At 41.7% G+C, this 25,235-nt stretch overlaps 2 protein-coding genes across 2 annotated transcripts; one reads left to right on the forward strand and one right to left on the reverse strand.

Moving 5' to 3' along the window:
- LOC110262319 (olfactory receptor 10Z1-like) lies at window positions 496-6,374 on the forward strand. The gene is made up of 4 exons (XM_021102713.1): window positions 496-665; window positions 818-1,382; window positions 6,020-6,221; window positions 6,319-6,374. Exons 1-4 carry the CDS (start codon window positions 496-498, stop codon window positions 6,372-6,374), a joined length of 993 nt encoding a protein of 330 aa, XP_020958372.1.
- Window positions 8,051-10,513, reverse strand: LOC100621852 (olfactory receptor 481-like). Its single transcript, XM_013979094.2, has one exon. The coding sequence runs from the start codon at window positions 9,244-9,246 to the stop codon at window positions 8,308-8,310; it is 939 nt and encodes a 312-aa protein (XP_013834548.2). The 5' UTR covers window positions 9,247-10,513; the 3' UTR covers window positions 8,051-8,307.

Genomic DNA, 25,235 nt, shown 5'->3' on the forward strand with positions numbered 1-25,235 from the left:
GTGTCAGCCAAGCCGCCACTGCCCTCCAGGGAGCACTTCTGAAAACAGAATTATGTTCCAAGAGTGTTTGGAATCCATTCAAAAAACTTTCCTCACGTCTCCTTAAATTAGTATTGATTCAGTCAGAATTGGTAGGTGATTCTGTACACCAGGCCATGATTAGATCACATCTAAATATTTTATTCCTCATACTCCTGTAGGTGAGAAAATAAGTTTTTTTCCCACATTTCCCTCTTTCAGGTAAATTAGGGGGCACCCAGGATATATGCGGGCCACATCCATGGCACTTATATACATTCTCCTATGAGAATCTTTGTCTTCATCACTCAGAGCCTTGACCTTGAATTCAGCCAGGTACGGTTAACTCCCACTTCCGAGGGCCTCTCACTAAGAGTTGCGTCACCATTGTCCTTCAGTGCTTTTTACGCTCTCATCATAGTGTTGACCTCAAGAACACCCGCCCCTCTGGGAGAGAGCTGTACCTGCACCAGGAGGATGGGCAATCACACCACTGTGAGCACCTTCCTTCTGTGGGGCTTTTCCAGTTTCCCAGACCTGCAGACTCTGCTCTTTGTGACGATTCTCTTCTCCCACGCTACCATCCTTGCTGCAAATGCGTCTGTAATGGTGGCCATCAAGTGCACGCACAACCTTCACACCCCCCTGTACTTTCTGCTCGGTGGTCTGTCCTTTTCAGAAACCTGCACCACTATGGCAATTATCCCCCGACTGCTGGGGATCTCCTGTCAGAAAGCAAGACCCTTTCTCTCTCAGAGTGTGCCACACAGATGCTTTTCTTCTTTGGCTTGTCATGCAGCAACTGCTTCATCATGTCTGCCATGTCCTATGACCGTTACACTGCCATCCGCAACCCGCTGCACTACGCCACCCTGATGACCCCAAAGGTCTGCTTCCAGCTGATGACGGCCTCTTGGGTGCTTGGGTTCCTGGTTTCTCTGTGCATTGTCGTCATCATATTCAACCTGTCTTTCTGTGACTCCAACGTCATCCAGCACTTCTTTTGTGACATCTCACCTGTGATGTGCCTTGCTTGTGACTATACTCTCTACCATGAAATGGCTGTATTTGTGTTCTCCGCCTTTGTGTTGGGGGGCAGCTTTATCCTAATTATGATTTCCTACATCTTCATTGGGTCCGTAGTTATGAAGGTGCCTTCTGCCAAGGGGAGGTGTAAAGCCTTCTCCACCTGCTCCTCCCACCTGACCGTGGTGTGCATACACTATGCATTTGCTGGCTTTGTCTATCTGAGGCCCAAGGACAGGGACTCCGTCCGTGAAGATATGCTGATGGCTGTGGCATACACAATACTGACACCTCTGCTTAATCCCATTGTTTACAGTCTAAGAAACAAAGAAATGCAGGTAGCCCTAAGGAAGGTACTAGACAATATATGTCAGTTTTCCCCTTATGGTAAATAAAAGAACCCTGAATACATCTTAAAAGTTTTATAAAGCATTGATAAATAAAAGTGGAGAAAGTGGAGTAATTCCAATAAAAATTATCACTGAGCACAGAGCAATTAGTTTTTCTAGTTGCTTCATATGCTCTGGGCTCACTCTTTTCTCCTATAAAACCAGATATAGTTTTAAAATATTTTAAAGTGAAATAAAATAATTTAAAATGTTGTTACATATTTATGTGTGTACACGTGTGTATATGCACATCTGTATGCCTACACACATGCACATGTGTATGTAGTAAGTATCGAAAATGATTTAGAATGCCATATTTTCATAATCTTGGTTTATTCTGAAGTAGGAAGAAAGTGATATTAAAAAGGAAAAGAAGAAAGAATGAGAGAGGAAGAGAGAGAGGGAGATAGAGGAAGGGGAAAGAAAGATCATTAATTTACTTAATCAAAAAAAGGAGAAAGTACACACACAAATTTAGTATTGAAATGCGTGAAAGATCACAAGATAAATTTCAAAAAACGTAAAGAAAATACCTTTTTAACTCTACTCAAAGAAATATGGGAACTAGATGGCAGTGAGTAAATTTCTGGAAAAAGTAAACCGATGAAAGTTACTGCAAAAAAATATGCATTTTTAACACACCAAATTCCAGAATTAGCACGGTATCTGTCAAAGAGCTATTCTTTCCATCCTCCAACAAAGGAGTATGCCAAGTGGTTTCACAATTAGCTCCTACAAGTTCTCAAAAACCAGTAATTCACATACTGTTTGAGTTAGAGCACAGATGAAGATAAATAGCTTCCAATTTACGAAAACGGCGAGGTGGAAGGTGCTACCCCTGAGTCTGAGGCCGTTGTAGCAAGGGTCTCACACGGACGGTGGAAACCCTCAGGCGCCATGGAGGGATGGGCACTTGCGGCCACGTGGTCTAACTGGCACATGTGCCTGGGGAGCACCGCCAGGAATGCCGTGACAGGACTGAGGGGCTGAGGTGGGAGAAAGGATCAAGCCGCTGGCGACGCAGTCTTTAATGCATGAGGAACAGAAACTGAGTGGTTAGTGAAGGGCTCTGAGGACAACAGCATATTGCTTCATGTCTGGACGGCACTGGCGTCAGGGAGTGAATTGCTTTGTCGTGAAGATTGCCAGTAAATGATTTAGAAATACGGTAGGAGCTAGGAGAAAGTCAGCACTGTGCGCAGGTGTCTGTAGGACTGCAGGCCTACACCACAGCCACAGCAACACGGGGTCTGAGCTACATCTGTGGCCTAGACCACAGCTCATGGTAACACCGGATCCCTAACCCACTAAGCAAGGGCAGGGATTTGAACCCGCGTCCTGATGGATACTGGTTGGTTTCGTTAACCACTGAGCCAGACAGCAACTCCCTGCTTCTTCTCTTTGAAATTCTCTTCGGTAGAGCCGGGAAGCACACGTGCCTCCTGGGACAGCTGGGTTTGGTTGAGATGGAGAGGGTAGAGCATGTCCACTGGGAATAGTTGAGGGTGGAATAAAAAGATTCCAGGATGAAAGTGAAACGTATCAGGAGAAACCCCAGCAAGGAAAGAGAATTTCAAAGAGAAGAAGCAGGGAGTTGCCATCATGACTCAGTGGTTACCGAAACCAACCAGTATCCATCAGGATGCGGGTTCAAATCCCTGGCCTTGCTTAGTGGGTTAGGGATCCAGTGTTACCGTGAGCCGTGGTCTAGGTCACAGATGTAGCTCAGACCCCGTGTTGCTGTGGCTGTGGTGTAGGCCTGCAGTTCTAGCTCCAATTTTACCCCTAGCCTGGGAACCTCCATGTGCTGTGGGTGTGGCTCTAAAAAAAGACCAAAAAAATAAAATAAAATAAAGAGATGAAGCAGGGAGTTGCGTATTAGTGAATACAGGTAAAGAGAGCTCCCCAAAGGCCTGCCTCTGGGATTCACATCACAGATCCTTTGGTTATAGGTGGTGTCAGAGACCACTGGTTCTCCAGTCCCCATTATTTGTTCAACACTGAACTAAAATTTGGCTAGAGTGTCTCTGCAGGTTTTCAAAAACCTCGTCATTCCATTTTCCCGGATGGCCTTGCTCCGTATGAAAATCTCTGCCTCTTCATATAATTATCTAAACTTTTTATTTCATTCATTCTTTTAAGTCTCTAAATTTTGACCAAATGGGATTTATCCCTGGGATGCAGGGTTGGTTTGACATATGAAAATCACATTAACAGAATGAAAAATAAAAATCACACAATCTTGTCAACAGATGGGGCACATGGACATAATGAAATATGGTTCAGCCATTAAAAGAAGGAAGGAAATCGTGCCCCTTGCAACAACATGGATGTACCTGGAGACACTGCTAAAGGAAATAAGCCAGACCCAGAAAGAAAAACACTGCGTGACCTCACTGTAAGTGAAATCTAAGAAAGTCAAATTCACAGAAGCAGAGACTAGCACAGTAGTTATCAGAGCAGGGGGTGGGGAATGAGACGTTGGCCAAGGGAAAAGAGCTGTTGTTATGTAGGATGAAGCGGTTCTAGAGGTTGATGCAGTGCAGTCTAACCATAGTTAATAATACTGTATATTATACTGGAGATTTTCTAAGGGTAAATTCAAGTTTCTCTTACCACACCTACCAAAGATAAGGAATCGTGAGGAGACATTTATTTTAGCTTGGTTGTATTAATCACTTCACTGTGTATGTGTATGTCAAAACCTCATGTTGAATACTTTAAATATATGCAATTTTTTACTTTAAAAGGTCTTAAAAATTGTTCTAAAAATTTGAGTTCCCATCATGGCTCAGTGGTTAACGAATCCGACTAGGAACCATGAGGTTGCGGGTTCAATCCCTGGCCTCACTCAGTGGGTTAAGGATCCGGTGTTGCCGTGAGCTGTGGTGTAGGTTGCAGACGCAGCTCGGATCCCGCTTTGCTGTGGCTCTGGCGTAGGCTGGTGGCTACAGCTCCGATTCGACCCCTAGCCTGGGAATCTCCATATGCTGCAGGAGCAGCCCAAGAAATGGCAAAAAGACAAAAAAATTTTTAAAATTTTAAAATTTAAAATTAAAAAACATGGCAACTAGCACTTTCTTCATACCACTTGAATAGACACCATGGGATTTTTCAGAAACATCTCTTTGTCGTGAAATTCTTGAGAGAAAAGCACATAACACATTCAACTCTCTTTCCTCAGTTCATAACCTAGTGCTAGGAATAAAGGAGACACTAAATGAATATTCATTGAATTAATGTTTAACAAACAGATATCGTTGAATGCCTGTTCTGTACCGACAGTGTACTCTTAGCCAAGGATAATGAGTTCAGCCTCCCACCAAAGTTCCTGCAGCTGCATTTCCACTTCTAATGACCAGTTAACTCCTTTTTCTCTTTACATCTTAGTTTAAATGTCATTTCTCCAGTAAAGCCTTCCTTGAGCCTTGCAAATAAATGTATTTGCCTAATGATATTAAAATGGGAAAAAGAGTAACTCCCTTATAGAACCTTCTAAAATAGCTACTTTATTGAAGTATAATTTATATGTGCACAATTTAAATATACAGGTTGATGACTTTTGACAGGTGTATACACTTGAATAATTCCACCACCCCAATATACAGTGATTTCCTCACCCCCCAAAAAATAAATTACCTCTTGCCCCTTTGTTTTCAATCTTCTCCAATATTCCACTGAAAGTAAGTGTTTTACAGAATCGCAGAAATGTCAACGAGCTGATAAGTCCCAGCCCACTTCAGAAGAAGAAAATGCTCCTGAAGTTGGTATCAGCTAAGAACCTTTAATCACAGCAGTTTAGGATATTTTAAAGTCCCTCCCTTCCAGGTAGCAATCTATAACCCATACACAGGGATAGTAAATAGGACACTTCTCCAAAACATCTTTAACAGGAGGTTTATTTTTTTATTGTTCCCACTGGAATATCCCTGATCCTTAGTTTTGGACCCACTGTTTAGGGAGAATCCTTTGTACCGTTTCAATATTCTTCTCCCCCTTTTGGAGAGACATCGTTAGCATAGCACCCCTGACACCCCTCTAAGCCTTCACTTCCTCAGCTCTAAGTGGTAGCTTTGGGAGGGAAATCTGGGTATGCGATTGTATTCGTTTGTGAGGGTAGCTGTAACAAAGATACCACAGACTGGGTGGCTTAAGCAGCAGAAATATTCTGTCTCTGGAGGCCAGAAGTCCAGAGCAAGGTGTTGGCGGGGTTGGTCTCTTCCAGGGCTTTGGGGTCTGCGCCTTGCTTCTGGTTTGGCTTCTGGCGGCTTGCTGACAGCCTTTGAAGTTGCTTGGCTTGTAGAGGCATGTCTCCTATCTCCGTCTTCATCTCCACATGTTTTTCTGTGTGCTGTCTATGTTCGAGATGTCCTTTCCTAAAATCAGGATGCCAGTCACACTGTATTAGAAGCCCAGCCTACCAACACGACTCCATCTTGACGAATCACTTCCGCCACAACCCCATCCCAGATAAAGCTACATTCTGAGGGCCTGGCGGACAGGGTTTCGGCATGTGAGTTTTTGAGGGACACACCCCCACCCATAACAGCCATCCCAGCCCCTCTTCACCCTCTCTTGTGACCCAGCGGCCCTCAGTGCTCTCGGCTGCTCGTGGCCATGCTCTAAGCAAACGGGCAGCAGCCTGGGCTCACTGGGGACACCGGACTGTTTCCATTACTGCCGGTGACAGAGAAGGACAGAGTGTCCAGTTCTGGGTTCAGGACACAAAACTGTCTGTGTCCACAGAGACGTGCCACATTCTCTACTATCAGCTCTTCATTCGTACAGGTAATATTTTCTCTCTCCCATGCCCTCTCTTTTTGTCACTTCCTCAGATGGTTAGAACTTGGGGGAGAAAATGGGTGTCGGTGCCTGTCCTCTCCAGTAAGAACTGTAAGGGTGCCACCTCCCTCCCCGCACCTGGATGACCCGATTATTTGACTTTCCTGAGTGGATGTAGGGAGGAAAACAATCTGTGTGGATTTATTGTCATCAATCAGGGAGGTGTAAGCTCCCCCCAAAAAGAGAGACTTAGGAAAGGACAAGGTCAATACGTATTTCATCGGAGAGAAGGAAAGGGCTGGGGGGAGCGGCCCATCTGATGGGTGTGCGTTGAGGGTCGTCCCAGGTTTGATGGACACTGGCCGTGCACGGAGAAAGGAGCAGGGGAGAAGGAACAGTTTGGGAAGAAATGTGAGAAATTTAATGAGAGCACCCTGAGTTTGAGCGTCTTGGGGGAAAGGCCAGTGAAGAAGTCCTTCTTTCCTCCAAAGAGAAGGTTGTATTTGGAGACGGGGATACTGTCACACACAGGTGGCAGCTGAGCTCGTGGGAAAAGAGGAGGTCACCCCAGGAGACCTTGGGAGATGGAGGGCAGAGGGCTGAGCCTGAACCCTGGTGAAAGCAAAACACAGGGAGACATGAAGAGGAAGAGGGCCAGAAATAGTCGATGAAAACCGTCAACCTCCAGAGTGCAGATACCCCGAAACTTGAAGGTGGCCTTTCCAAGACTGACGTCATACCTCGGAGCTCCCCTCTTTCCGAAGGGCCATGTCTGTGCTGGCTTTAACCCCAGGATCATTGCACTGGTGGAATTATAGGCCTGTAATTGATGCAGGAGCTACGCATGGGGAAACGGGACTGGAGAAATCCCACAGAGTGGCTTCCAGGCAGAAAAGGAGGAGGTTCCTTTGATCTGGTCAGTGAAGAACTCAGGAATAGGAGCTCAGCTTGTAAAATGATCCCTCCAAACTGTCTCTGAATTTGTCTGACATTATTAATATGCTACAAGTAAAGTGTATTAGCTAAAATATTAATCATAAGTCATTGTGAAAGGAGTACAGGAGGAAGGGAATTAATTTAGAGGCAATTCCCACAACCAAACTGGGTCATAAGCACCTTCAAAAAGGGCAGGGGAAGAAGCTGTGACGGTGGACAGCTTCAGAAACAGGACAAAATACGTGGTAGAACCTTCTTCATGTAAACCACAACTATAATTTCACATTTTCTATCTAACAACTCTTGTTGAAAGAAAGCCCAGTGTCCCAGTCTCCACTAGCTCCGAAGAAAGGCCAGCATCCAAAATCCTGCTCTCATACTCATCTGGAAACGCAGGCTCTGAGAGGAGTCAGCTGAAATTTATACAGCATCTTCTGTGTGGCCCTGTTGGATCTCTTAATGGGCAAACAGAGGAAGAGCGATCTTTGCTCCGACTTAAAGAAAGTAAAAACGAAGAGAAGTTTTTCTGAGACACCAACAACGTTTCCCAACGTTGAACTGTCCATCGACAAGGGTGGGCAGCGCCTTTAAAGGAGGTACCCAAACTGCTTGCTTGCCCATGTGACCATCCATTACACGCTTCTGGGGAGAAGTTTCTTTCCCAAACGTTATTTTGCAAGATGGAATTCAATTAAATTGGGTCTTTGGCTGAAATCTCTCTCCATTTAAATAGGACTCTAGAAGTCCTCTGGTGGCTGAGTGGGTTAAGGTCTGGTGTTGTTCACTACTGTAGCTTGGGTCACTGCTAAGGCACAGGTTCGATCCCTGGCCCAGGAACTTCTGCACGCCATGGGCACAGCCAAAAAAAAAAAAAAAAATAGGACTCTATCATTGGTAAATGAGATTTTTAAGTAGAAATTATTTTGCAGCTGTATTCTGAACTTGAAAAATCCGTATTTAATTTGAATCAAGCAGACATTCATGTTAAGTCATCCATGTCCTTAACTTTATAAATGGAAGTAAACGTTGAATTTATATTCATGGGAGTTTATCACTATACAAGAGGTAAAGTTAATGATAAATATCGCTAACACGTCCAGCACAAACGTTCCCCAAATCATCGGGTTGTTATTTATAGACGTACATCCGATTCAGTTCAGGCAAAGCAGTGTGTTCTAGCCGTCAGCTTTCGCACGGCCTCTCTCACCTCCTTGTTCCTCAGGCTGTAGATGAGGGGGTTCAGCATGGGCACCACCACGGTGTAGGTTACAGAGGCCACTTTGACCCGATCCGCCGAATAGCGCGATTTGGGCATCACGTAAACCAACAGAACGGTCCCATAAAACAAAGTGACGGCAGTGAGGTGGGAGGTGCAGGTGGAGAAGGCCTTCTTGCGCCCCTCGGTGGAGCGCATTCGCAGGATGGAGCGGAGGACGGAGGCGTAGGACGCAGTGATGGTGGCCAGTGTGCTGGCGAGCACCGAGGCGGAGGAGATGGCAGGAGAGATTTCGGCGAAGTAAGCATGGCCACACGAAAGCTGCAAGAGCGGGAAGAGGTCGCAGAAAAAATGGTTGATGGTATTTGGGCCACAGAAGGACAGGCTCAGCAAACAGCCCGTAAAGGACGAAGCGTTCGCGCATCCGCCCAGGTAGGAGGCCGCCAGCAGGCGGAGGCAGAGCCCCGGGGACATGCGGGCGGGGTAGAGCAGGGGCGAGCCGATGGCCACGTAGCGGTCGTAGGCCATGGCGGCCAGCAGGAAGCACTCCGCGGTCCCAAAGGCGACGTCAGAGCCGAGCTGCGCTATGCAGCCCGGGACCGGGACGGCTGTGGTCTCCCTCAGGAAGCTCACCAGCATGACAGGTGTGACGGACGTGGAGTAGCCCACGTCCACGAAGGCCAGGTGGCGGAGGAAGAGGTACATAGGGGTGTGGAGCTGCGGGCTGCTCCGGATCAAGATGATTATGCTGATATTTCCCACGATGGTGACGATGTAAACGCCTAGAAAAACCACAAAGAAGATGGCACACAGGGTGGGATTATCTGTCAGTCCCAGAATAACGAACTCTGTCACGGTTGTGTGGTTTGCAGGCTCCATCCGCTCACTTAACAGCGCCTACTGAAAGCAGAACCAGAGCTCAAACGGACTGAAATGACTTCCCAGCTAATACATCTATTTAAGCAGAACCTAAAATTAACCTTGTAAACATTTAGCATGATACATTTACCCCAGAGAATACTTTTGTGCACCCAAATTTTGTTTTCCATTTTCATGAAAATAGTAAAATTGGAGACTTTAGGACTCCACTGTTTTACTCCTATTTGTATACCAGGGAGTAAGCGTAAATCTCACACATGCACAGGAGATACACAGAAAAATGTTTACAGCAGCACTGATTGTAGTAATATGAACTGTAAGCCACCTGAGTGTTCATAGAAAGGCCAGATCTTAATTTTCCAGCCCGTATCAAAAGTCCTTCTCATCAGTAGCCTCTAACTTAGTGAATGTTCTCTCCATTTAGCCAACTGATGAAGCAAAAAAAAAAAAAAAAAAAAAAACCTTGACTTTGACATCTCTTTATTATTTGATCCTTTTCCTGGAATTAAAGAAAAATCACATCCTTAGTTATAATATCTGACACCAGGGGATAGAAGGTGTCTAAGTTCAAGATGAAAGAGCCAAATAGAATTTTTTACTTCTGTTAGGAGTTAAATATCCTGGATATGCTGTAAAATCTTCCAGAACCGAGGTCCTCTGCCACACCTTTCCATACTTAGGGAATTGTTTGAAGCAATAAGAGTCTAGACAGTGTGCATGAGTGAGGAACAAGGATGAAGTGGAAAGTGGGCTGAAACTTTTGGGGACCGGTACTGGTGACGTGTTACCTGTGTCGCGTCTGTTAAGCACTCACAGGGAAATAAGAATTTAGGGCATGTAACAAGGATGAGGGGAGGAGTAGTTAGGAAGGAAGGGCTGGAAGTGCCCAGCTGGGAAAGCTGTGAAATAAGACTGAAAGAAAGACTAGCATTTCAGCATAATGTTCTGATTAAGGACAGGTGAGAACATATTAATTGCCTCCTGTCAGTCCCATGACTCCTCTGATTGAAAGACCAACACATTCTTATGAGAAATCCACTTGTAAAGAAGCTTTACCTTAAGAATTAAAGAGATACATACCTGCTCTCAGCAGCGACTCACAGTCGCACGTGGATCACGACAACGGTATGCGATAGCATGAGTGGTGCTGGGACGTGGATCTGAATTATCACACTGGCTTTTTGACTGGACAGAGACTCAAACCTGAAATGAGTGTTATCTTTTAAAAAAATAGAGGCATGGGAGTTCCCACTGTGTCTCCGTGGGTGAAGAACCTGACAGGGTGTCTGTAAGGATGCCGGTTTGATCCCCAGCCTCGCTCGGTGGGTTAAGGATCTGGCGCTGACACAAGCTGCGACATGGGTCACAGATGCGGCTCAGATCTGGCGTTGCTCTGGCTGTGGTGTAGGCCGGCAGCTGCAGCTCTGATTCAACCCCTAGCCTTGGAACTTCCATACGATGCAGGTGCGGCCCTAAAGAGAAAATAGACATATAAAAGATGCAAATGTTCTCAAAGCTGAATTTGAGTGCTAGCAAAGGGATGCATAGAAATACCATGGATTTCAGAGCCATGCAAACCTGGGGTCAGTTTCTAGCTAAGCCTCTCGCTGTCTGTGCAATCATAGGCAAGTTACAAAAAATGTTTTGCTCTTCCGTCTCCTTATCTGTAAAACATAAATAAGAATACTTACCTCATGTGATTCTTGTGTTAAATTATACAATGTGGGTAAAAATTCCAAACACTGTATTAAAACAAATAAATGCTCAATAATGAAGAGTTTCCTTGAAATAATCAACGGTAATTTCTAGTGCATAGAAGCAAAGCACGTATGTCTGTGCTCTTGAAAAAGCACAAGTGTGAACTAGTGATACACCCACAACCACACCAGTGAGAGTCTCTAAGGAATTGTTGCTATACAATTTGCAACAATTTTATGCAAAGGCAAATTTAAGTGAAGTCTGTGTCACTTGGGGTAAGGTCCAAAATCACCCACTTCACTGGTAATTAAAAACTAATTACTTCACTTGTTTTGGAAAACTACATCGAGAATCCACTGGGATAGAGAAATTACATGTGTACATCTATGGGGACAGAAAAATAGCATGTAAACGTGATTACATAAAAGTATGACTAAAATGTTTTCAAATACCCTGAGGTTCCATTTATTTTCTAATAGGAAAAAATGAAATTTTCTGTTTAAATTGAAAAATATCTTACTATCCTTGTAGCTTATTTTTGGAGCAACATGACAATATGGCTGTGATGATTTGTGGCATTTCTGAAATAGGGTACATTCAGTGGTCCCGGTTTTCGTGTCATCTGTGTTTAAAGATAATTTGGGTTTGCTAATACAGTTTAGTTTACAAACATGCATCCAGTGAAACTGCCGTATTATTATCAACAAGATAAGGGACATGTTTTCTAGAAATCACATGGAAGTTCCTGTCATGGCTCAGCAGTCAACAAACACAACTAAGATCCATGAGAATTCGGGTTCAATCCCTGGCCTTGCTCCATAGGTTAAGGATCCGGCGTTGCCCTGAGCTGTGGTGTGAGCTGTGGTGTAGGTCAAAGAGGTGACTTGGACCTGTTGTTGCTGTGGCTGTGGTGTAGGCCAACAGCTGTAGCTCTGGTTGAACCCCTAGCCTGGGAACCTCCATACACAAGTGCGGCCCTAAAAAAACACACACACACAAAAATGAAAGAAATCACATGAATTTTCCGTGTGTATGATAGATTTGTAATAGGACACTTGAGATGCATACAAGGCTTGTTGGCTGTAGGCGTTTCTCACATATAAGGGCTACCTTCTCCCCATTGCCACCCCTGATCTATCAACATGTATGCTTTCTATTAGAACAATGAAGCTCACACTAGCCTTGGGTTGGTTGGTTTGCTTGCTTGCTTGTTTTGTCTTTTTAGGGCTGCACTGCATATGGAGGTTCCCAGGCTAGGGGTCGAATCAGAGCTGCAGCTGCCACAGTAACGCGGGATCTAAGCCGCGTCCATGACCCACACCATAGGTCACGGCAATGCCAGATCCTTAACCCACTGAGCAAGGCCAGGGATTAAACCCGCATCTTCATGGATACTAATTGGGTTCATTAACCACTGAGCCACAACAGGAACTCCCCACCCTAGAATCGTTCTTATGACCCTGACATGCAGCTACCACATTGACTAACAGGTTGTCAGAAATCGTGGCCACACTTGATGCTGGCTGTGTTCTTGAACCATGGCCAGAAAGTAGAACATTCTCTAGGCTGAAGGTCAGGTTCCTTTGAGTCTGGCTTGAAGGAGCCTGTAGATCAACAACCTTCAGAACAAAGCTAAGTCTGATTGTTCACATTAGGAGGCTTTAGCAGCTCAAACATCTCAACTCCAACAAGTGAGGAAATGGAGATGCTGAGAGATTCCATCTGTCCTAGAAAGACGCATCTCCTTTAGGCTGTAAGGAAGCCCAGCTGTGGCCGATGAGCAATCCAGAAACCTTTCCGGAAGACATCTGGGAGGATTAAATTCACTTCAGTCCAGTCCTCCTCCTGACACTTTGTTCACACTACGTGATTAATACCCACTGTAGTCAAAGATCTCGCTCTTTCCCTGGAGGGAAGTGCTATGTCCCTGACTAATTACTCCTGTATCCCCCGTAATGGTGCGATGTCAGGAATACAGGAGCCACTAGATAGATGTTCGTTAAATTAGTGCTAAGCAATTGTTTAAAACTCTTTCTGTGTATCAGACGTTGTGCCATGGCTTAACAATAAGTAGATATTCCCACTCTCTGTCTTTACCCAACTACAAACCTTTTTATAATTGTATTCCTCTCTCCATCTGCTTCCAACAGAAGACTAACTTCTAGTCATGTGAGGTCTCAGGTTTACATTTATTTCATGTTGAAAACGTCCCATGACACCCTAGACTAAGTCATACTCTCCTGGTGAACAATTTCAAAGAATTCTGCAATATGTTTCATACTTACACACTTTTAATTATATAGGTACTGAAGTGAATAATTGCACACTGTCTTTTTTACCTACCATCCTACGACTTCCATGAGGGAGGGGTCACGTCTGCCTTTTCCAATGCTTTATTCTTAGAACATTGCAGTACTAATTGAATGAATAAATGGGATGATAAATGAACTATTTTTTTCGGCCATGCCCACAGCACATGGAAGTTCCTGGGCCAATCCTAGCTGCAGCTACAACCTATGCCACAGCTGTGGCAACACCAGATCCTTAACCCACTGTGCCAGACCAGGGATCAAACCTGTGCCACCTCAGAGGTGAGGCCGGATCCTTAAGCTGCTGTGCCACAGGAGAAATTCCCAGAATGACCTATTTTTAAATGTTTATTTTCTTGTAAGAACACTTAGCCTGAGTCTTACCCTCCTAATAGGTTTTCAAGTGTGCAGTGCAGTGTTGTTAAGCATAGGTCCAATGTTTACGACAAATCTCTAGAACGTAATCATCTTCCTTGATGGAAACTTTAAGTCTGTGGATTAGCAACTCCTCATTTCACTCTAATCTCAGCCTCTGGCAACCATCATTCCACTCAATTCTATGAATTTGACTCTTTTTAGAGACCTTATAAAGTAGAATCAGTTCAGGTCCTGGCCTTTTGTAACCAGCTTATTTCATTAGGCATAAAGTTCCCCAGAATAATCTTTGTTCTCACATACTGCAAATCTCTTTCTACTTTTGTCTTAATAATATCCCATTGTGTGTATATATAAAATTTTCTTTTTTTTTTTTTTGTCTTTTTTCTTTTGAGGGCTGCACCCATGACATATGGAGGTTCCCAGGCTAGAGGTCTAATCAGAACTATTGCCACTGGCCTATGCCAGAGCCACAGCAACACCAGATCCGAGCCACATCTGCAATCTACACCGCACCTCACAGCAATGCCGGATCCTTAACCCACTGAGCAAGGCCAGGGATTGAACCCGCAACCTCATGGTCCCTGGTTGGAATCTCTTCCACTGCGCCATGACAGAACTCCATTTTTTTTTTGATATATGAAAATTTCTTAATCCATTTTTTTGGTGATGGACATTTATGTTATTTGCATATGTCGGCTCTTGTGGATAGTGCTGCAGCAAACATGGGAGTGCTAATACAAGAGTTTCTTCTTTGTCCACATTCTTGCCTACATTTGCTTTTTTTTGTTGTTTGTTTCTTTTGGGGGAGGGGTAATACCTATCCTGACATATGTGAGATGATCTCTCATTGTGGTTTTGATTTGCATTTGCTTGATGATTAATGATGCTGAGCACACTTTTATATACCCATTGGCCATTTCTATGTATTCTTTGGAGAAATGTCTGTTTAAATCTTAGGCCATTTTTAATCAGGTTAGGATTTTTGCTATTGAGTTGTATGAGTTTCTTATATAGTTTGGAAATTAACCCCTTATCAGATATAAGTTTGTAAATATTTTCTTCTTCTCTATAGGTGACTTTTCACTCTGTCAATTATTTCCATTGTAGTAGAGAAGCTTTTAGGTTTTTGAAGGTTTTTTTATTACTCAAAAGAATTTATCACATCTGAGGTTGTATAATGACCATAAAAATCCAATTTCACTGGATTTCCATCCCACAGCCCAAGCACATACCCCACCCCCCAAACTGTCTCCTCTGGAGACCATAAGTTTTTCAATGTCTGTGAGTCAGCATCTGTTCCACAAAGAAGTTCAGTCTGTCCTTTTTTCAGATTCCACATGTCAGTGAAAGCATTTGATGTTAGCGTCTCATTGTATGGCTGACTTCACTTAGCATGATAATTTCCACGTCCATCTATGTTGCTAAATATGCTGGTATTTCATTCCTGTTAATGGCTGAGTAATATTCCATTGTGTATATGGACCACTTCTTCTTGATCCACTCCTCTGTTGATGAACATTTAAGTTGTTTCCATGTCTTGGCCATTGTAAATAGTGCTGCAATGAACATTGGAGTACATGTGTCTTTGTGAGTCGTGGTTTTCTCTGGATAGATGCCCAGGAGTGGGATTGCTGGATCAAATGGTAGTTTTATGTTTAGTTTTCTGAGGAATCTCCATACTGCTTTCCACAGTGGTTGCACCAGTTTACAATCCTGCCAACAGTGTACTAGGGTTCCTTTTTTCTCCACATCCTCTCCAGCACTTATTGTTTGTAGACTTTTGGATGATGGCCATTCTGGCTGGTGTAAGGTGGTACCTCCTAGTGGTTTTGATTTGCATTTCTCTAACAATGAGTGACGCTGAACACCTTTTCATGTGTTTTTTGGCCATCTGTATGTCTTCTTTGGAGAAACTGTCTGTTTAGATCTTCTGCCCATTTTTTGATGGCATTGTTTGTTTTTTTTTTTTTTTTTGGTATGGAGCGGCAGAAGGTGTTTATAAATTTTGGCGATTAATCCCTTGTCAGTTGATTCACTTGCAAAGATTTTCTCCCATTCTGTGGGTTGTCTTTTCTGTTGTTTCGGGTTTCCTTTGCTGTGTGGAAACTTTGAAGTTTGAGTAGGTCCCATTTGTTTATTTTTGTTTTTATTTTCTATACTCTAAGAGGTGGATCTGAGAAGATGTTGCTGTGGTTTATGTCTAAGAGTGGTTGGCCTATGTTTTCCTCTAAGAGTCTGGTCTTATATTTAGGTCTTTAATCCACTTTGAGTTTATTTTTGTGTATGGTGTTAGGGAGTGTTCTCATTTCCTTCTTTTCCATGTGGCTGTCCAGTTTTCCCAGCACCACTTATTGAATAAGCTGTCTTTTTTCCATTGTATATTCTTGCCTCCTTTGTCATAGATTAGTTGGCTGTAGGTACATGGGTTTAATTCTGGGCTTTCTATCCTGTTCCACTGATCTAGATTTCTGTTTTTGTGCCAGTACCATGCAGTTTTGATGATTGTTGCTTCAGTATAGTCTGAAGTCCGGGAGCCTGATGCCTTCAGCTCCATTTTTCTTTTTCAGGATGTCTTTTGTGCTTCCTTCCAAACAAACTTTAAAATATTTTGTTCGAGTTCTGTGAAAAATGTCCTTGGTAATTTGATAGGGATTGCATTGAATCTGTACATTGCCTTAGGTAGTATAGTCATTTTGATAATATTGACTCTTCCAATCCAAAAGCATGGTATGTCTTTCCATCTATTTGTGTCATCTTTGGTTTCGTTCATCAGTGGCTTATAGTTTTCAGAGTACAGGTCTTTGGTCTTTTTAGGTAGGTTTACCGCTAGGTATTTTATTCTTTTGGATGCAATGGTAAACGGGATTGCTTCCCTAATTTCTTTTTCTGCTCTTTCATTGTTAGTATATAGAAATGCCATTGATTTCTTTGTATTAATTATGTATCCTGCAACTTTGCCAAATTCATGGATGAGCTCTAACAGTTTTCTGGTAGAGTCTTTAGGATTCTCTAGGTATAGTATCATGTCATCTGCAAATAGTGATAGTTTTACTTCTTCCTTTCCAATTTGGATTCCTTTTATTTCTTTTACTTCTCTGATTGCTGCAGCTAGGACTTCCAAAACTATGTTGAAGAGTAGTGGCGAGAATGGACATCCTTGTCTTGTTTCTGATCTCAGCAGGAATTCTTTGAGCTTCTCACCATTGAGAATGATGTTTGCTGTGGGTTTGTCATATATGGCCTTTATTATGTTGAGGTAGGTTCCCTCTATGCCCACTTTCTGAAGGGTTTGTATCAGAAATGGGTGTTGGATTTTGTCAAAGGCTTTTCTGCATCTATTGAGAGGATCATATGCTTTTTATTCTTCAGTTTGTTAATGTGGTGTTTCACACTGATGGATTTGCGGATATTGAAGAACCCTTGCATCCCTGGGATAAATCCCACTTGATCATGATGTACAATCCTTTTAATGTATTGTCGGATGCAGTTTGCTAGTGTTTTGTTGAGGATTTGTGCATCGATGTTCATCAGTGAAATTGGCCTGTAGTTTTCTTTTTTTGTGGTATCTTTGCTTGGTTTTGGTATCAAGGTGATGGTGGCCTCATAGAATGAGTTTGGGAGTATCCCTTCCTCTGCAATTTTTTGGAATGGTTTCATAGGATAGGTGTTAGCTCTTCTCTAAATGTTTGATAGAATTCGCCTGTGAAGCCATCTGGTCCTGGACTTTTGTTTGTTGGAAGTTTTTTAACCACAGTTTCAATTTCAGTTCTTGTGATGGGTCCATTCATCTTTTCTATTTCATCTTGGTTTAGTCTTGGAAGATTGTACTTTCCTAAGAATTTGTCCATTTATTCTAGGTTTTCTGTCTTATTGGCATATAGTTGCATATAGTAGTCTCTCATGATCCTTTGTATTTCTGTGATGTCCGTTGTTACTTCTCCTTTTTCCTTTCTAATTTTATTGATTTGAGTCCTCTCTCTTTTTATCTTGATAAGTCTGGCCAAGGGTTTATCAATTTTGTTGATCTTTTCAAAGAACCAGCTTTTCGCATCATTGATCTTTTCTATTGTTTTCTTTGTTTCTATTTCATTGATTTCTGCTCTGATCTTTATGATTTCTTTCCTTCTACTAACTTTAGGTCTTGTCTGTTCTCTCTTGAGCTGCTTTAGGTGTAAAGTTAGCTTGTTTGTTTGAGCTTTTTCTTGTTTCCTGAGGTGGGCTTGTATTGCTATAAACTTCCCTCTTAGAATGTCTTTTGCTGCATCCCACAGGTTTTGGAGTGTTGTATCTTAGTTGTCATTTGCTTCTAGGTTTTTTTTTTTAATTTCCTCTTTGATTTCTTCAGTGATCCATTGGTTGTTTAGTAGCATGTTGTTCAGTCTCCACGTGTTTGTGTTTTTTGCAGTTTTTTTCTTGTTGTTGATTTCCAGTCGTATAGCGTTGTGGTCAGAGAAGATGCTTGATGTGATTTCAATTTTCTTAAAGTTACTGAGGTTTGATTTGTACCTCAGGATGTGATCAGTCTTAAATTCTGTTGCTTTTGGATGGAATGTCCTATAAATATCTATTAAGTCCATCTGGTCTCATGCTTCATTCAGGGCCTGTGTTCCCTTATTGATTTTCTATCTGGCTGATCTGTCCATTGCTGTAAGTGGGGTGTTAAAGTCCCCCACTGTGATCGTGTTATTGTTGATTTGTCCTTTTAGGGTTGTTTAGCAGTTGTCTTATATATTGTGGTAAACCTATGTTGGGTGTGTAGATATTTAAAATTTTTATATCTTCTTCTTGGATTGATGCTTTGATCATTAGATAGTGACCTTCCTTGTCCCTTAAAATATTCTTCATTTTAAATTCTATTTTGTCTGATATGAGTATTGCTGCTCCAGCTTTCTTTTGATTCCCGTTTGTATGAAATATTTTCATCCATCATCTCACTTTCAATTTGTGTGTGTCTCTAGAAGGGAAATGGATCTCTTGAAGACAGCATATATGTGGGTCATGTTAAGGTAATTATTGATATGTATGTTCTTATTGCCATTTTATTAATTGCTTTGGATTTGGTTTTGTCGCTCTTTTTCTTCCCTTCTTCTCTTGTTCTATTTTCTTCTGGTTTGATGACTCTCTTTAGTGTTGTATTTGAGTTGATTTTTCCTATTTGTTTGTGTATCAATTGTAGATTTTTGGTTTGCAGTTATTCTGAAGTTTTGCTATAAGGGTCTATGTATATATGAGATTGTTTTAAGTTTATGGTCTCTTAATTGCAAGTTCATCCCCAGTGTCCTGCATTTATACCCTCCTCTTCTCATGATTTCTGATTTTGGTGGCATAATTTTGCAAGGATGATTTCGTATTTTTACTGTATATATACCTTTACTGGTGAGCCTTGTCATTTGTGGTATTTTTGTTTCTGGTTGTGGCCTTTTCTTTTCTCTCTAGAGAAGTTCCTTTAGTATTTGCTTTAATGCTGGTTTAGCATTGCTGAAATCTCTTAGTTTTTGCTTATCTGTGAAGGTTTGATTTCTGCTTCAAATCTGAATGAGAGCTTTCCTGGGTAAAGTAATCTTGGTTGGAGGTTTTTTCCTTTCATTACGTGAAGTATATCATGCCACTCCCTTCTGGCCTGCAGAGTTTCTGCTTAAATATCTGCCAATAACCTTATCAGGGTTCCCTTGTACGGTACTTGTTTCTTTTCCCTAGCTGCTTTCAAGATTTCTCTTTGTCTTTCATTTTGGTCAGTTTGATTAATATGTGTCTCAGGGTGTTCCTCCTTGGGTTTATTTTATGTGGTACTTGTTGTGCTCCCTGGATTTGCGTGAGTGATTCCTTTCCCATGTTAGGAAAAATTTTGGCTATTACCTCCTCAAATATTTTTTCTGTCCCCTTCTCTCTTCTCCTTCTGGCACCCCTATAATACAGATGTTGGTGCATTTAACGTTGTCCCAGAATTCTCTGAGGCTCTCTTCATTTGTTTTCAATCTTTTTTCTCTTCTGTTCTGCATCAGTAATTTCCACTGATCTGTCTTCCACCTCACTTATTCATTCTTATGCCTCCTGTATTCTGCAATTAGCTGCTTCTAGTGAATTTTTTATTTCAGTTATTGTATTTTGCATCTCTTCTCGTTTAAGTTTTATATCTTGTATATCTTTGGTCAGTGTTTCCTGTAAATTATCCATCTTTGCCTCCAGTTTAATTCCAATGTCCTGCGTCATCTTCAGCATCAACAGTCTAATGTCTTTTTCCTGGAGGCTGAGAATCTCCTCATCACTTAGCTGATTTTCTGGGGTTTTTCCTTTCTCCTTCATCTGAGTTATAGTTCTCTGTATTTTCATTTTTATAGCTTTTTGGTGTGGTGATCTTTTTATAGATTATAGAGCTGTAGCCTCTCTTACTTCTGGTGTCTGCCCCCCTTGTGGCTGAAGTTGGTATGGGGGCTTGCTCTAGGCTTTCTAATGGGAGGGAATAATGCCTGCCCACTGGTAGGTGGAGCTGAATCCTATCCCTGTGTTTGGTGGGGCTTTGTCTCTGGATGGGATTAGAGGCAGCTGTGTGCCTGGAGGATCTTTAGGCAGCCTGTTTACTGATGGGTGGGACTGTGATCCCACCGGGATTGTCGTTTGGCCTGGAGCTTCTCAGGGCTGATGGGTGGGGCCAGAGTTTCCCAAAATGGCCACTTCTAGAGAAAGGCATGCTGCTAAATATTCCCAAGAGCTTCGCTTTCAATGTCCTTCCCCCACAACAAGCCATATTCATCCCTGTTTTCCCAGGAGGTCCTTCAAGCACTGCAGTCAGGTTTGACCCGCCTGACTGATTTCCATAGGAATCTTGACCCAGATTCCTATGGAAATTTTGCTTTGCCCTGGGACCCAGTGCACGTGAAAGTCTGTGTGCACCTTTTAAGAATGGGGTCTCCGTTTCCCCAACTCCTGTGGAGCTCCTGTGCACAAGCCCCACTGGCCTTCAAGATGTTCTGGGGCTCTTTCTCCCAATGCCAGATCCCCACACATGGGAGTTTGATGTGGGGCTCAGAACTCTCACTCCTGTAGGTGAGTCTCTGTGAAACAGTTACTTTCCAGTCTGTGGGGCTTCCCACCTGGGAGGTATGGAGTTGCTTATATTGTGTAATCGCCCCTTCTACCTCTTGATGTGGCCTCCTCTTTGTCTTCTGGAGTAGGATATCTTTTTGAAAGTTTCTGGTCTATTTGGTTGAAGATTGCTCAGCATTTGGTTGTAAATTTTGTTGTTTTTATGAGAGAAGTTGAGCTCCAGTCCTTCTATTCCACCATCTTAATCCCATCTAAAATGCTCTAAAGTTGGAGCCAGGGCTGACACCTCTGTGGTCCCCTCAGGAACTCCTTCCTGGAAACAGCAGTCCCTGTGCCTAGCATGTTTATTTTAAATTTTTCTTCTTTTTTATTGTAGATGTTTATTACTATAAACTGCCCTTTCATTACTGCTTTAGCTGCATACATTTTGTAAGTTTCATTTCCCTCTTCATTTGTCTCAAGATATTTTTATATTCAGAGTTCCCATTGTTGCTCAGTGGAAACAAATTTGGCTAGCATCCATAAGGATGCAGTTTCGATCCCTGACCTCACTCAGTGGGTTAAGGATCCAACATTGCCATGAGCTATGATGTAGGTCACACACACAGCTTGGATCCCACATTACTGTGACTGTGGCATATTCCGGTAGCTATAGCTTTGATATGACACCTAGCCTAGGAACCTCCATATGCCCTTTGCCCTAAAAAAAAAGGCCAAAAAAAAAAAAGATAGTTTTGCATTCCCTTTTGACGTCCTTTTTAACTCAGTGGTTGTGGAAGAGTGTGTAACTTGATTTCTATGTATTTGTGAGTTTTCCCCTTTTCTTACTGTCATTGATTTTAAGTTTCATTCCACTGTGGTTGGAAAAGATACTTAGTATAATTTCGATCCTCTTGAATTGTTGAAAACTTTTTGTGACCTAGTATGCAATCAATCCTGAAGAATATTCTATACGTGATTGAGAAGAATGTGTTTCCTTCTGCTTTGGAAAAGTCCTGTATATGTCTCTTAGATCCATTTGGTCTACAGCGTTGTTCAAAACCACTGTTTATTGATCTTGTCTGAATATTCTATCCATTATTGAAATCAAAGTATTTAAATATCCTTCAATTTATCCTTTCAGATCTATCAGTATTTGTTCATATAATTGTTTTGATGTTGAGCGCATACATATTTACAATTTTTATATTTTCCTATTGAATTGGTGCTTTTATCATTATGTACTGGTCGTCTCTGTTTCCAGAGACAAAAGTCTTTTGACTTGAAGACTTTTTGTCTTTGTCTTAAAGACTACTTTGATTTTAACAAAGCCACTAAAGTGGGTTTCTTATAGGTAGCTGGATCTTACTTTTTTAATTCATTCAGCTATTCTGTGTATTTTTTAGTGAAGATTTTAGTCTAATCCCCAATAAAGTGCTAATAAAATTGATAAATCACTATAAAATTTATTAATAAAAAATGTAGAAAGTACAATTTGGAAAGAAAATGGAACAATATTACAAAAATTACATAAAATAAAAAATTAGATATAGTTTTGAAATATAAAGGAATTGGCAAACTATTTTGAACAATATCTTATCAAAAATGACAAAGGGAGAAATTGAGAAACTAAATATTCCTTTATTCATTAATGAAAATGAGTCTTACAGTGAAAAACTTTTCCACAAAAAAATGGAAGGCCCAGATGACTTCACTACTGAAGTCTTGCAAATATTACAGATATAAATATCACTGAGCCTATAAAATTTTTTCTGAGAAAAGAAACACTTTCAAAATCATTTTTATATTTTGATATCCCCCCTGAAAATTTTATTTCAAGAATGGAAAATTATAGGCCAAATTCTCCCGTGAACATAGATGCAAATATCCTAAACTAAATATTAGCAAACCAAATTCAATTATAATAAAATAGATATAAGCAGCCAAAGGTGGGTTTATCCCCAGGAATTCTGGATTAATTGAATATTTAATAAAGTAATCAAGGTGGTACTTGCATCCCTGAATTAGGATGTACAAGGATGTGGAAAAACCTTTGATCATATGGTAACAAGAAAAACCTCAACAAAATGAAAATCATATTTACATGGTCAGTGAACCAGGTGCAGCGGATTCAAGAAACCCTTGACTCTCTGACATCCATGTAGGTGCGTGGAGTGCACATCTGAGCACAGGTGCAGAGTCTCGTCAGCTTCACAGAGACACTTTGAAGGGATGAGAAGGAAGCAGCCAGTTCTTGGATGACAGTGTAAACAGTCTAGGCAGAAATTTAGAAGAAACCCAGAGTTCCCTGTGGTGCAGCAGGTGAAGACTGAGCGTTGTCACTGCAGCAGCTTGGGTCACTGCTATGGCACGGTTTTGATCCTTGGCCTGGGAACGTCCATGTGACATGGGCATGGCCAAAAAAAAAAAGAAGAAATTTAGAAGAAACCCAAATGCAAAAACAAATCATTTCACCTCCAAATTCCCTTCCCTTTATGCTATAAGAGTTTTGCCTAGAAAGCAGCAGTGGAGGAGATGCTGGTAGTAAGAGGGAAATCACAGAGTCCTACACATCCTCACGGCAAATACACGTGTGAGGTTCGCTTTTTTTGAATTCATAGGTGAAACAAAATATCTAAAATCGCTCCTCACCTCTGAGTTTCAGAAGTATAAATCTTCTAGAAGGTAACAGTAGAGAATACCTCTACGACCTTGGATTAGGCAAAGATTTCTTAAACTTGCCACTAAATCATTAAACATTAAAGAAAATATTGATAAATTAGGTGAGTAAATTAAAAACATTTGTTCATCAAAAGATACAACTAAGAGCATGCCAAGGCATACTTCAAAATGAAAGTATACCTTTACAAATCTGATGGAAGGACTTATAGACAGATTATAAGAACACATCAACAAGAAAGGTACAAACTGGGAATAAAATTGGTAAAATGGCTGATAATACATTATACAGAAAAGGACATACCAATAGTTGATAAAAATATATATTTTTAAATGCTCAATAAAGGAGGCCCAGGGAGAAAGGAGAGCACTGCCTGATTATTTCTTTGTAAAAACTGGTGTCTTTCCCTGGATTCTATGGTGTTATCCTTTTTAAAAACTATGGATACATAGCTTTATCTGCCAGAGTGCTGAGTTACTGGGATCTCTTTAAACCAGCTCTTTCCATATGTGTCTTCACATCCCTGACTGTTGTGGCTGGACCAGCCTTGTGGTTCTTATCGCAAGATGTCCTCAGTGATAACCATCAGGAAATTTTAAGAGACAAGACTTAGTACTTCCAAGGGCTGAAAATTAAACTGCACACCTGGGACCACACAGGATGAAGTGAGAGAGAGAAGGTGTGAGATCCCAGAGTTCTGCTTTTATAGGGTTGAGGGTGAGGCCAGGCTTTGTTTCATGGGCTCACTCTCTACTGGTGACTCTAAAACATGACAGCAGGAATGTGAAGCGTGAGAAGAGAAAACACAAGGGGTCTAAATGTCAATAATCTAAGGAATCTGGGGAGGGAGCAGCCTGGCCCTTTACCTGGTTGTGTGGCTGGCAATGTTTATTCAAGAGAAGTGGATGCCTCCGCAATTAAAGCTTAAATATGGCACTTGCCTTTCCAACAACAAAATAAAACAAACCAACTGTGAGGGCTTATGCTACGTACCTAGAATAAGGCAGGGAGAGAAGGTGTGGCAAGAAATGTCTTCTTGAGAGAGATTATGAAGAAGGATGGCAGGTATATTCCATGCCTGCAGCAGCCAGGGTGTCTTGGTCCATAATTACCTGCCTTGGAAATACCAACTGGCTTGCTTATGGAAAGCTCCGCTGTGCCTCAGCCCTTTTCTCACCACCATTCCCCAGTGATTTTTCCTTTCACTCAAAGGTTTGTCTGCAAAGATTCAAAGGCAAATCTCTGCAAAACAACCTTTGCAAAAAAACAAACAAACAAACAAACAAACAAATCTTGGAGTAGTACAGAAAACAGACCTCCAAAAGTCTAAGCCTTCAGAGTTCCTTCTTTGTTATCTGAATCAAGTCTCCTGGTGACAAAACGGTGGAGTAATTTTGGTCTGGCTTGGATAAGGTAGGAAGGACTCTTTTCTAAGATTCCAAATCACTATTTCCAAAGGTAATGAGTACCCTGTATAGGAGAGGTCGTGGCTTCCAGAGAAAGTAACCTGACCTGTCAACCTTACCATCAACTTCATTTCCGAGTGAGTACATGATGACTTTCGAGATGTCGTCCCAGAAATATGATGTTAAATTACCATTTAACAGAAGGAAAAGAAAACACTCTCTAATCAATCTCCCTAAATAATGAACAGAGGAGAGAAAAAGTGAAACTGTATTCTCACCCTGAAATATACACATTTAATTTGAAGCCAGCAGACTCACAAAAATGCTATACTCTGTGACTCTAGAAAGTTGTAAATTAAAGTTAGCATTAATCAAAATTCGAGCATTTTGTATTTAAGATACTTCATATAAAATGATAAAGCTAATGGATATCATAAACACCCTTCACACCCTGAAATAATTCTTTGTACTTTCTGGATTCACACTGCATTTATT

This window comes from Sus scrofa, chromosome 9 (assembly GCF_000003025.6).
Source record: "Sus scrofa isolate TJ Tabasco breed Duroc chromosome 9, Sscrofa11.1, whole genome shotgun sequence".
Lineage (NCBI taxonomy): Eukaryota > Metazoa > Chordata > Mammalia > Artiodactyla > Suidae > Sus > Sus scrofa.